This window comes from Lepus europaeus, chromosome 14 (assembly GCF_033115175.1).
Source record: "Lepus europaeus isolate LE1 chromosome 14, mLepTim1.pri, whole genome shotgun sequence".
NCBI classification, from domain to species: Eukaryota; Metazoa; Chordata; class Mammalia; order Lagomorpha; family Leporidae; genus Lepus; species Lepus europaeus.
Genome location: NC_084840.1, coordinates 55031818 through 55046297, shown reverse-complemented (window position 1 = coordinate 55046297; position 14480 = coordinate 55031818). Strand labels below are relative to the sequence as shown.

The 14480-nt window shown below is 37.7% G+C and overlaps 1 protein-coding gene across 1 annotated transcript in view; it reads left to right on the top strand.

Annotated features, from left to right (window-relative positions):
• The window catches only part of WDR64 (WD repeat domain 64), a 141572-nt gene that overhangs the window by 46906 nt on the left and 80186 nt on the right, over positions 1 to 14480 (top strand). Inside the window, exons 9-10 of the mRNA XM_062211381.1 lie at positions 2491 to 2570; positions 11287 to 11426. Coding sequence (XP_062067365.1) covers positions 2491 to 2570; positions 11287 to 11426 — 220 coding nt within the window. The remainder of the gene's footprint in view (positions 1 to 2490; positions 2571 to 11286; positions 11427 to 14480) is intronic.

The following is a 14480-nucleotide window of genomic DNA, read 5'->3' as shown; positions in this document are numbered from 1 at the left end:
GGGACTAGAATGGGCACTCCAATATGGGCTGCTGGTGGTGTCAGCAGCAACCCAATCTGCCGTACCATATTGCCTATTCCTGCATGTTGAACAGGGATTGGCAACCCATGGTCCACGGGCTAAATGCAAAGACCACAAGGCTTTATAATGTCAGCAAACTAAGAATGATTTTTACATTTTAATAGTTGAAAAAAATCAGAATAATATTTCGTGAACCATGAAAATGACATTAACCTAAAATTTCATTGTTCATAAATACAGTTGCATGGGAACACAGCCATTTACTCATTTGTGTCATCAATGATTATTTCTGTGTTCTAGTTGACAGAGTAGACCCTTCTCAACTTAGGATGTAGTTTCATCCTGATAAACATATTTTAAAGGGCCAGTGTTTCAGTGTAATATGTGGAGTTGCCACCTGCAACGTTGCCATCCAATATGTGTACCAGTTCATGTCCCAGCTGCTCTACTTCCAATCTAGCTCCCTATTAGTGATCTGAGAGAAGCAGCATGTAAAACCAGCTGTTTGGGTCTCTGCCACCAAAGTGGGAGACCTGGATGAATATCCTGGCTACGAGTTTCCACATGGCTCATCCCTGGCCATTGTGGTCATCTGGGTAGTGAACCAGTGAATGAAAAGCTCGCTCGCTCTCTCTCTCTTTCTCTCTTTCTCTCTCTCTCTCTCTCTGTGTGTGTGTCTTTCCCCCTCCCTGTGTAACTCTGACTTTCAAAATAAATAAATAAACCTTTTAAAAACCCACTTTAAATTGAAAATACCATAAGTAGAAAATATACTATATAACATCATAGCTTAGCCTATCCCACCTTAAACATGCTCAGAACACTTACATTAGCCTATATTTGAACAAAATCATCTAACACAAAGTGTACTTTATAATAAAGTGTTACATATCTCAAGTACACATAAAGATGGGTATTTTGTAGACAGGATAGGATGCCATAACACAAAACCAAAACTGTTGGCACCACAACACACTGTAGAGTTATCACTTGTCCCCCTGACCTTGTGACTGTGTGGCCAACTAGGAATTATGGCTGCTTCCACTGACCAGCATTTCAGGAGATGTCCTACCACATATCACTAGCTTAGAAAAGATCAAAGATCCGGATTTGAAGTGCAGTTTCTACTGAATGTATGCATATTACTTCACATGACAAAAAAAATCCTAAAACAAGCCATCATAAATTGGGAACTATCTGTAGTTGGCAAAAATCTAAAATATTTATTATGTCCTTTTATTGAAAAAGTTTACCAACCCCTGATCTGGAATTTTTTATTGTATGCTCTCTTGCTCCTGGGAATGGGCACAATATGGATGAGCAAGAAGCAATAATCCAGAGTGGGAGCCACTTTTACAAAATGCTTTTACCTGAGGCCCTCCCAAATTTTTTACTTCTAACCTTATAGAGGAGAAAACATAATTGCCTTTAATTTCTTATCTCCTGTCCTTACTCTTCTCCAATTAATTCCACCATCTTTGGGAGAAAAGATAGGATGCTGCTTGCTGCATAACCCTACTTCTTTAGCAAGCACACAACTGACCTGGAATGCCTCCCTGTTTAAGCTGAGACATTAGAAGTTTATTGCAGTAATTCTGGTGAGAGGATGGAGGGCTGAACCAAGATATTTTAGTAGAGATGGGATGAAGTGGCCAGATTTCAGGTATATTTTAGAGGAAAAATTAATGGGACATGATAGCCATTTCATGTGGGTGATGAGGGAGGGAGAAGAGTCTAAATGAGTTCCTGGCATCATGTGCTACCAAATGGACTTGTTTAGCTGCCCTATATCCTTTCTGGATTAAGAACTGATACAGCTCTGCCCATCCTCTGCATCAGCAAAACCACAAACTCAAGGTGGAGGATTAAGGTTTTGTTTTATACCACAACATATATAAAATACTATGCAAATGTCACCACATTAGAGCAAGCAGATTCTGTGGGGCAGGGAGGACTTAATAATGACTTAGATTATTTTATGTGTGCAAATGGATTTACAACTGATTTAGAAATTAACTATGGCCAGCGCCACGGCTCAATAAGCTAATCCTCTGCCTGCGGCGCCGGCACACTGGGTTCTGGTCCTGGTCAGGGCGCCGGTTCTGTCCCGGTTGCTCCTCTTCCAGTACAGCTCTCTGCTGTGGCCCAAGAATGCAGTGGAGGATGGCCCAAGTGCTTGGGCCCTGCACCCACATGGGAGACCAGGAGAGGCACCTGACTCTTGGCTTTGGATCAGTGCACGCGCTGGCCGCGGTGGCCATTGGGGGATGCAGAAGGGTAGGACCTTTCTCTCTGTCTTTTTCTCTCACTGTCCACTCTGCCTGTAAAAAAAAAAAAAAAAAAAAAAAAAAAAAAAAAAAAAAAAAAGAAAGAAAAAAAAGAAAAAGAAATGAACTTACTGAATATAATCTATTTATAAATTAGTGTTTAAAAAAAATCTACTTTTTACATCTAATTTGTGTTTTCCAGGCCTGTCAGAGAGTTTGCCATACCAAGAGGAGCCAACACATTTTGCTACTGTTCCAAAGCAAATGTGATTGTTACTGGAGGTAAGGACAGATCAGGATACAGAGAGATTCTTTTCATTCAGAGAGTACTTTCCTTGAATTTTTTCTGGAAATAACATTTTAGGAAATTAAAAAGCCCTTTTTGGCTTCTGGATTTGATGGTACAGTTATAAAAGCCCAAGAATATGTGAAACAAATTGCTCTATGTTTTACTATAATTTGTTTTTATTGTTTTGTGTTTTAGCCGTAGAGCTTTAATCCATCTAGAACATATTTTATGTGTGAAAGTGTGAGTTCTTGAGCTCTAAGGGAACTCTAGAGTCCCCAGCAATAGAGGTTCAGTTGTGCAAATATGTGCATTTTTCTGGAGGGAAAATCCAAAAATTTTGTCAAATAATCAAGAAGGTCAAGAGCTACTGGTCCAGAAGCAACAAAGAAGGCCAAGGCAGGAACCTCACAGAACACTGACATTTAAGAGATAAGTAAGGTAGAAGACAGGAAGCAAGGTCATCTACTGAGAGTAAAGGAAAAAAATAACACTACTAGAAGTTTCAGCAGAAAGGTAGCACTGAAGTATTGCTTGATGCTCAGACTCCTCATTTACCATACTGGAGTTTTAATATATTTTGATGGCTTTGAGTCTGGGCTCTGGAGTCAGACTATTTAGCTACAAATCCTGTCTATCTCACCTGCTAGCTATATGGCGAGCAGGTTATTTATTCCTCTAAGCTTGAATCTCATCCACAAGTGAAGCTGAATGTAGTTCCTACTCATAAGGTTATTGTAATAGCTAAGCAAATTCAAATAAAATACGTAGCATCTTACACATAGTAAGCACACTGTACAAGTTTGCTAAGAATATCATAAACAATAAGAAAAAACCCATATAGTTGTATGCTGGCATTTAAGGTTCATTGAGATAATGTATACCTGGTATATTTCTAACAAATATTAATTGAATTTATATAAATACATAGGCAAAATCATTTTTTTCAGACTATGGAAGATCGGTTAGAATAGGATGAAATCTGAGGTTCCAATCAGGAGGCTGTTACTAATGCCTTCAGTAAGGAGAGTATTTGAATTGTTCCCGTGCTATGGGGAAAGAAAAGAAAAAAATCATTCTCAAAGACATGGGAAATGAATTATGCAAAAGGTCTGGAAACAGAGTGATACTGAAGATTACTAAAGTAAATCAACCACTCCAAGTCTGCACGGTGAGAGGGAAGAAAAGCAATTGTATTGATGGTTATGTAGAAATTAGGAAGATGTACTCACATGGAGAAGAGGAGCAAATGAAAGCCCACTTTTGGACTTCAACGTGAAGTGTTGATCACAAACCCAGGAAGAATTTCCTTTCGCTGAAAGAAAAAAAAAGCCCATTAGAAAAGTGGGACATTAGGGTTCCCAGGCTGCCCACAGGGAGGAGAGGAGGAGCTCCCGGGCCAGATCACCATACAGGAGACAGGAGGTGTATAGGCTCACAGGATGTCTGTGAGCAAAACAGAAACACAGATACAAGGGAGTTGTGTTGGAGACTTGAGCTTTGGAAGAGAACAAGAAGGTTGTTTTGTTTTTTTTTTTTTTTTTTTTTTTAAAGAAGAAAATTCTATCATCAACAAGAAAAAAATCATTAAATATACCATTTGGCCAAAGAGTTAGAGAAATAATGCAAAAGAAGAGCCAAAATGTTAAATGAGTAAGTGTTACTGTTTTTTTTTTTTTTTCCATCTAAGACTTCTTTAAATGTCTTACCTCCAAACATACCCAGCAAGCAATGTTTGGTTTCCAACCTCAAGTACCTTGCTTTACCTCTGAAATACTGGTGTTACAAAGTATGAGGGCAGCCAAACTTCGACTTCCTGGCTGGGTCATTTCCCCTGAGGGACTAAATTAGTTTTTCTCCATATATTATGCATCCAAAATCGTTATATATATATGTATACATATATATATATATATATATAACACAAATTATATATTTAACTCTATACTCAGTTTTGGGCCTTCCACAATATCTATTTGAAATTAGCTTACAGTTCAAACATAATTACAAAATAATATAGCAATCCAGAAGGTAGAGAAGCTGAGTTTCATCATCACCTGTCCATTAACCAACTATTCAAATTTCAACAATCACTTGATCTTTCCCTGTTGCTCATTTTCCTTATCTAGCAAAATTAGGAAGTTGGACTTGGGACTGCCTGTTCATATGCAGACTTTAAACTGAATAAATACTTTCCTGGGAAAATTCAGAATACAGTTTGTCAATGAGGTGCTAGTCAATATATAGTTAAAGCATTATGAATTCAGAAAAATAAAGCATCCATTGGCCACATACTTCTAAAATTCAACTAAGGACATCAAGAAAAGAAAGGAAGGGCTTGTGACTAAGAAGTCTGCAAAGTAGTCCATAAGAGTTATGGCTTAGACTGGGGGCAAGTTTCCTGAACCTTGTTACTGATTATTCTAAGAATCACTCATCTTTCTAAACTGTGCATGCCAAGAATAATTATCCGTTAAAGAGCTCCCTTACCTAGGTGTAAAACACACAAAGATAGATGCTAGAATTATGTTTTGAAAAAAAAAATGTGGGTGCTCGCTTCGGCAGCACATAAACTAAAATTGGAATAAAAAAAAGTGAGATGCTTCTATTATGATTTTGTGATCCACTGCTGTCCATTTCTGAGCTGATAACTGTCTTAACTTGCAATGAAAATGGGCACATTTCCTGGCCTCAACCACAAGTCAGAGGAAGGTGGTGGGCACTTCAGGAGATGAGGAAAAGATTTTCTGGTGTGGTGATATCATCCAACACTGTTGAGAATCAAGTGCAGAATTAAGGGGACTGCATGCCCTTAGTTAAAAATACTAGCCTTCTATTTCACTTCAAGTCAAATCCTGCACACAAGACTCCCTGAGAAAGGAGAGCTTAAACATGTGACCAAAGTGAGATTTAAGTTCTAAAATATGATGATTGTCACTTGATGCTGCACACCAAACTTGACCATCTCCTCTGGACAGCTTGGTGTTCTCACACAAAAGAAAACAAAATGTAAGCATTGACAGTTTCCATCTACATTGCAATCTCAGTATTTTAGTTATTTCTGGAATAAAAAATGTGTTTGATAAAGTTCTGGGACTTAAACTACTTCAGTGTTTGTGGATTAAGGCATTTGACTCCTATTAACCTTAGTGTTCATTTCATTATAAAATTCCGATCTAGAGTTTGAAAACTAATTAATTATATGAGTTTTCTAGCTCTTTCACAAAGGTAAGAAAACACTGAGCAACATAACTGACAAGCAGCTCATACTTATCACCATGCATACTTTATTGAATTTTCACAGTTATGGAGCCTCTATTAGTAGAAAATGCAAATCCCTATAACTGACAACACATTTTCTCAGGAGAATGCTCTTGTTGATTAGTCAGTCAGCCAAGCACACTGCTAAATGTGCAGTATGTACCAGCTGATGACTCAAAGTACACCACGAAAGCAGCTTTCTGAGGTATAGTTGAATGTGTTACATGTACTGAGACGTTTGATGGTCTTGACAAGACAGAAGCTCTTGCAAGAAAAAAAAAAAGACAGAGTATTTACCAAAAAACAACTGCTAATTTCCTGAGCATTATTTTGGTGACCATCAAGGATTTATTACCCAAAGTGTCTCCAGTAGCCATTTTAAGAATTAAGCTCCTAGTATGGAAAGCCAGTGTATAAAAACAATTAATTGCCATCAAAGATGTCTTGGGAGCTTTGCAAATCCTTTTTCATTAGCAATTTTTTTTTACACCACTGCTGTGGACTAGGCACCATAAATATTGTAAGTATCAAGTCGTATCCTTTTTCTTCAATGGATTCACTGAGGAGTAGGTGCTAAGCCTAGCAGTTAAGATGCTGGTTAAGATGCCTGTAACCCACACCAGACTGCCTGAATTCAATTTCCATCTCTGGCTACTATTTCCAGCTTCCTGCCAATGCAGTCCCTGGAAAGTTAGCAAGTGATGGCTCCAGTAGTTGGGTTCCTGCCACCCACATATAGGTTTCCAGATCCTGGCTCTAGTCAGCATTGTGGGCCTTTTGGGCGTGAACCAGCAGATGGGAGCTCTCTGTGACTGTCTTCTTTCTGCCTCTTAAATAAAAACAAGAATAACTCAAAGTTTCGTAGTACAAATAAGACAAGTCTATAGATAACCATACTATAACATAGAACATGAGTCAACAGATGATGATAATCATAACAATAATAATATAGAAAAAATACTCTGGTCACTTAAAGCTTAGTTTCAGGTCCCTTTCTGCTCATTCTGGATCCAAAAAGCCATGACACGGACTGCATAAGGACTTCCTTACTATTGATGAAAGCAAGCAGAGATGGGGAAGTCTGGCAATACATGTAGGGAACCTCTGGGAGATCAGGTTTCTTTCACAATGTATGTTGGACAAAACTCTTAATTGAAGAGACTTGGACATTTCTTAGGTGGCATTCTTTTGTTTTGTTTGTCATCACATGATATGTAAGTTACAGACTTTCTCTGTGGACCAGTTAATCTTATCTTCCAGGAGTGATAATGCCCATTTAAAGGGTTCCCCAAACCAACATTTTCTAGGACTATCTATGGGTCTGAGGTTCGGGTTCTGAACTTACCTAAGTATTATGATACTTCTTGGTGAAAAGAAGTGAAAAGAACACGTGGACAAGTTAATGTATTATTGGAATTATTCAGTTTGAATCATGTAACTGAAAACCTGAAGGTTTTTTCTTACATATAAAAATTCTACTTTGCCCTGTAATCTCACTATGGTAATTTCTCCTTCCAGAGCACACAGTCATAAAACTTTAGAGCTGAAAGAACTCTTAAAGATCACAGTTTTACAGACAAATTGAGTCCCCAGAAAAGAAGCAATGTTCCATAAGTGGTGCCACTGGTTAGATGTGGAGCTGTGGCTGAGTCAGTTCTTGTTCCCATCCCTGTGTTCTTCTTGACCACAGCAGTTTGGTTCACTAGAGGCTGGCTCCCTCTTGCTTTTCTCTGTGAACTGAGCCAGCTCATCTCATCAAGAGTGATGCACTTGGATCAAGTGACTCACCAGCTGAGATAAGAGCTTGTTAAATGAAAGAACAGCTATCTTTAATGTGTGACTTTATCTAAATCCTGGCTTGTCAAAAAGAAAAAAGAAAATCAAATGGAAAATAACAAAGAAACAGTGAATTAACTCCTTATGAAAAATAACACTTTTTAAAACTTGTTATTTCAGAATTATTATTAATTTACAAAGCAAAAATTGTGAAGTTGTACAAAAATTCCCATATACCCCTTACATAGTTTTCCCTTTTATTAGCATCTCATATTACTATATTTGTCAAAATTAATGAGACACATCATGCTTCCTCAATTTTCTTTTAAACCAAAAGTCCTCTATTCTGCTTTCTTCTCCCAGTATCTAGTAATCCCCTTTCTGTGTTCCAATTAGTGGCTTAGGTTTCATTTGTGTTGAAGCTTTCCTATATGAGGGAGAATATGTTGTATTTGTCTTTCTGTGTCTGGCTTATTTCCCATAACATGACGTCCTTCAGCTCCATCAATTTGAAGCAAAGGACAGTATTTCATTCTTTTTCATGGCTGAAACTATTCCATTGTGTGTATATACTATATTTCTTTTGTTTACTTATCTGATGATGAACACCTTCATGATTCCAAGTCTTATCTATTGTGAACAGTGTTGCAGTAATCAAGTTTATCTCTTTGATACAATGATTTCATATATTTTGATGTATACCCAATAATGGAATTGCTGGATCACATGGCAGGCAATTTCTAGATTTTAAATAAATCTCCATACTGTTTTTCATAGTGGCTATATAATTTATACTCCCACCAACAATATGAGTTCCCCATTTCTCCACATCATCTCCAGATATTTTTACTTTCTGCCTTTTTGATAATAGCCATTCTAACAGAAGCAAGGTAAGATAGCTCATTGTGGTTTTGATTTGCATTTCCCTGATAGCTAGTGATAGTAAGCATTTTTTCATATATTTGTTGACCATTTCTATTTCACCTTTTAAAAATGTCTACTCAGGTCCTTTGTACATTTCTTAACTGGAAGTTGTTTTTGTTGCTGTTGAGTTCCTGATATATTCTGGATATTTGTCCTTTGTTAGATAAGTAGCTTGCAAACACTTTCTCCTCTCTGGTGTCTCTTTACTCTAATAATCATTTCCTTTGCTGTGCAGAAGCTTCTGAGTTTGATATAACATCATTTGTCTGGTTTTGCTTTTGTTTACTGTGCTGTGGGATCTTATTCAAAAAATCATTGACTAGGCCGGCGCCGCGGCTCAATAGGCTAATCCTCTGCCTAGTGGCGCCGGCACACCGGGTTCTAGTCCCGGTCGGGGCACCAATCCTGTCCCGGTTGCCCCTCTTCCAGGCCAGCTCTCTGCTGTGGCTAGGGAGTGCAGTGGAGGATGGCCCAAGTGCTTGGGCCCTGCACCCCATGGTGGAGCAGTGGAGCAGAGCAAGAGAAAACTGAGAAAAAAGAAGAGGAAGGAGCCAACAGTGGAGGGAAAAAAGAGGAGGGAGTTGCCGGAGAAGGAGAAAAAGAGGAAAATGCCAAAGAAGGAGAAAAAGAGAAAGAAGCCAACAAAGAAATCTGAATTGGGGAATAGCTATGTAAGGTGAACAGGGAGTAGTGCTCTAGAGGCTACTACAGCTGAGCCAAATGCCACAGTGCTGTTTGCGCAGACGCCTTGGGTTATCAATGTATATCTTTGTGCAACTGAAGGGTGCTGAGAGAGACATCTCTAGCCTAAGAGTCAGGAGCTGCTCTAGTTGTTTTATAAACTGGCTTAAAGACTTTAAGTGAGGTTTTAGTTAACTGTTTGTATGTTTCTTGACTCTCATTGCTGCTCAAGTAAGAAATCTTGTAAATAAATGTCTTTTGGTTCTTAAAAAAAAAAAAAAAATCAGCACGGTGCACTGGCTGCAGCGCACCGGCCACTGTGGCCATTGGAGGGTGAACCAACGGCAAAAGGAAGACCTTTCTCTCTGTCTCTCTCTCCCACTGTTCACTCTGCCTGTCAAAAATAAAAAAAAAAAAATCATTGACTAAACCAATGTCTTGAAACGTTACCCATTTTCTTCTAGAAATCTCATAGTTTCAAGTCTTACATTTAGGTTTCAATCCATCTTGAGTTTATTTTTGTGTATGATGAAAGATAGGGATGTAATTTCATTATTTTTTTTCTATATATGTGTGTCTGGTTTTTCCAGTAACATTTACTGAAAAGAATACCCTATCTCCAAAGTATGTTCTTGGTACCTTTGTTAAAAATTAGTTGGCTTATGTGTGTGGATTAATTTCTGGGCTCTCTATTCCATTCCATTGACCTATGTGTTTGTTTTTATTTTAATGCCATGCTGTTTTATTTTTTAAAAAGATATCCCTTACTTGAAAGAGGCCTGAAAAAGAGAGAATATGGATTTTCTGAACAGCTGGCTAACCTTTGTCATAAAACTAGATGTGTGTGCAAACACATATGATAAATTTTTGATTAGATATTTATTTTATTATCACCAGAGTTCTAATACATTATTAATACAGAATTTGTTCCATCAATGTACAGAAAAAGATAAAATTAACAGATACATACAGGAGAAAACACTCAACAGATTTAGCTATCATAAACTTAAGTTTTTAAAAAATATATCATTTCAGGCCCTTTAAAAATCTTAAACATTTTCAATAATAAAAGTATGTTCTGGCCATAATTTGATGACATTAGTATAGTCACATTTAACTGATAGCCTTGGAAGTTGTTACAGTTATTTGGGAAAGCAATCTACTAGTAGGTTTTAAAGTCACGAAAATGTGGCCAGCCCTAATATAGCAGCCACTTCTGGAAATATATCCTCAGCAGTAATCCAAAAAGGAGAAAAAAAAAACCACATAAATAAAGTAATGATTCACTTCAATGTTATTGAATAAAGTAAAAACCAGAATCAGTGGAATAATCTTAAGAAGCAATGAAACAGCAAATAAAAGGATAATTATGAGGGTATGAGTCCAAGATCTTCATAAACATAAAAAGAAGCAGGTATAAAAATATATCTATTAAGTATCAAATTTGTGTATTTTAAAAGGTTAACAATAATTTTTTATAAGGAGTGGAGCTATTATGAGGGAAAGAAGCCACTTTTCACAAAAATTACCCCTTTCCAGTCTTTCCAAATTTTAACAATTAAAGAATAGTACCTTTGTTATTATAATGACTACTTGTAAGTTATCTACACTTATGGACTTGTGCTAGAAGAGATGGAAAAAATAGAAACATTTGATTAGTTATAATGGTGGAGACATCTGCAGCTTCCCTCTTCCTTTGATTTCTTTCATTATTATAACGTTTGTGTAATTTAAGAATGTGAAAATGAAAGAACAGCTGCCTTAAATACTTTTGGGAAGTAAATAAAGTATAAATAATACATTAATGCATGAACGAGTAGGAAAGTATTGAATCAAGAAAAGTACTCATAAAATATTCATAAGACTTCACATTTATGTGTATAAAAATGATTGTCACAAAACAGCATTGACAGGAGCAGTAAATCCACAACAAACTAGTCTCTTAGCAAGTTAGTCACAAACTGTCTGGGATTTGATAGTAAGAGCAAGAGAAGGATATGATTGAGAAGGGGACTTTTAAAACTTGATCACTTGAGAAAATCAATAATCTTTACCTGTTCTCTTCTTCAGGAGAAGATAAGGTACTCCGTCTGTGGCACCCCAACATCAGCACCAAACCTGTGGGGAAACTTGTGGGACACATGTTCAGTGTCACTGAGATTGTAACCAATGAGAAGGATCAACACGTCATCAGCCTTTCCTCTGCAAAGGTAGTGTCTGTAGGTAGCCATGGACAGTTTTTGAGTGAAATGACTTACAGTCACTGAGAAAAACATTGTCTCTTTGGAGAAGGAGATATGAGCCATTGTTCTGTGTTTCTGTAGATTAGTGCATAAGGAGCAACATGTTTAAAGATAAATGTAAAATGGCCGGCGCCGTGGCTTAACAGGCTAATCCTCCGCCTTGCGGCACCGGCACACCGGGTTGTAGTCCCGGTCGGGGCGCCGGATTCTATCCCAGTTACCCCTCTTCCAGTCCATCTCTCTGCTATGGCCCGGGAGTGCAGTGGAGGATGGCCCAAGTGCTTGGGCCCTGCACCTGCATGGGAGACCAGGAGAAGCACCTGGCTCCTGGCTTCGGATCAGTGTGGTGCGCAGGCTGCAGCGGCCATTGGAGGGTGAACCAACGGCAAAAAGGAAGACCTTTCTCTCTGTCTCTCTCTCTCACTATCCACTCCGCCTGTCAAAAAAAAAAAAAAGTGTAAAAGGATACAGTACTGGAGAGAGCTAAAATTATCCTCAATAGTAAAACACAAGAGGTCTGTTCATTATAAATAGGAAACATCATCATTAAAGAAAAAAAATAAAAATAAGGATTTCTGCATATGTTGCACTCTACTTAATGGTGTTTTCAATGTTGCAGGCAATGTGATACCACAAAAAAATGAACTATTAGCGACACAAAATGATTGAATTATGATATTTGAAAATAATGCGACTGCTTGAAAAATTCAATAAAATCATGTTAAACACTTACAGCAAATAAGTTCAATAAGATAGTTGGTTATAAAAGCAATTTATAAAAAACAAATGAATTTCTAGTTTTTTCTATTTTTATTAGAAAAATGGTTAAAGGGATAGCATTTACAAGAACACAAATATGAAATACCTAATAATAATCTTATTTATAACTTTTATTTAATGAATATAAATTTCCAAAGTACAGCTTATGGATTACAATGGCTCCCCCCCCCCCATAACATCCCTCCCATCCACAACCCTCCCCTTTCCCGCTCCCTCTCCCCTTCCATTCACATCAAGATTCATTTTCAATTCTCTTTATATACAGAAGATCACTTTAGTATATATTAAGTAAAGATTTCAACAGTTTGCCCCCACATAGCAACACAAAGTGAAAAATACTGTTGGAGTACTAGTTATAGCATTAAATCACAATGTACAGCACACTAAGAACAGAGATCCTACACGATATTTTTTAAAAATTGATTAATTTTCTATGCAATTTCCAATTTAAAACCAAGTTTTTTTTTCATTTTCAATTATCTTTATATACAGAAGATCGATTCAGTATATACTAAGTAAAGATTTCATCAGTTTGCACCCACACAGAAACACAAAGTGTAAAAATACTGTTTCAGTACTAGCTATAGCATTACTTCACATTGGACAACACATTAAGGACAGATCCCACATGAGATGTAAGTACACAGTGACTCTTAATGTTGACTTAACAGTTTGACATTCTTGTTTATGGCATCAGTAATATCCCTAGGCTCTAGTCATGAGATGCCAAGGCTATGGAAGCCTTTAGGATTCGTCGACTTCGATCTTATTCCGACAGGGTCATAGTCAAAGTGGAAGTTCTCTCCTCCCTTCAGAGAAAGGTACCTCCTTCTTTGATGGCCCCGTTCTTTCCACTGGGATCTCACTCGCAGAGATCCTTCATTTAGGTCTTCTTTTTTTTTTTTCCCCAGAGTGTCTTGGCTTTCCATGCCTACAATACTCTCATGGGCTCTTGAGCCAGATCCAACTGCCTTAAGGGCTGATTCTGAGGCCAGAGTGCTATTTAGGACATCTGCCATTCTATGAGTCTGCTGTGTCTCCCCCTTCTCATGTTGGATCATTCTCTCCTTTTTTGATTCTATCAGTTAGTATTAGCAGACACTAGTCTTGTTTGTGTGATCCCTTTGACTCTTAGACCTATCAGTGTGATCAATTGTGAACTGAAATTGATCACTTGGAGTAGTGAGATGGCATTGGTACATGCCACCTTGATGGGATTGTATTGGAATCCCCTGGCATGATTCTGACTCCATCATTTGGGGCAAGTCCAATTGAGCATGTCCCAAATTGTACATCACCTCACTCTGTTATTCCCACTCTTATATTTAACAGGGATCACTTTTCAGTTAAGATTTAAACACCTAAGAATAATTGTGTGTTAATTACAGAGTTCAACCAATAGTACTAGAACAAAAAAAAATACTAAAATGGATAAAGTATTACATTGTACATCAACAGTCAGGACAAGAGCTGATAAAGTCACTGTTTCTCATAGTGTCCATTTCACTTCAACAGGTTTCCCCTTTGGTGCTCAGTTAGTTGCCGTCAATCAGGGAGAACATAGGCTATTTGTCTCTTGGGGACTGGCTTAATTCACTCAGCATGATGTTTTCCAGATTGCTCCATCTTGTTGCAAATGACTGGGTTTCATTGTTTTTGACTGCTGTATAGTATTCTATAGAGTACATGTCCCAGGATTTCTTTATCCAGTCTACTGTTGATGGGCATTTGGGTTGGTTCCAGGTCTTAGCTATTGTGAATTGAGCTGCAATAAACCTTTTTTTTAATGTGCAGATGGCTTTTTTGCTTGCCAATTTAATTTCCTTTGTGTAAATATCAAGGAATGGGATGGCTGGGTTGTACGGTAGGGTTATATTCAGGTTTCTGAGGACTCTCCAGACTGATTTCCATAGTGGCTTAACCAGTTTGCATTCCCACCAACAGTGGGTTAGTGTCCCTTTCTCCCCACATCCTCTCCAGCATCTATTGTTGGCCATTTGGATTTCCTCTTTGGAAATATGTCTGTTGAGGTCCTTGGCCCATCTCTTAAGTGGGTTGTTTGTTTTGATGTTGTGGAGTTTCTTGATTTCTTTGTAGATTCTGGTTATCAACCCTTTATTTGTTGCATAGTTTGTAAATATTTTTTCCCATTCTGTCAGTTGCCTTTTCACTTACCTGACTGTTTCTTTTGAATTACCAAAACTTCTCAAGATATTAGGAAATACCTAATTATAATCTTAA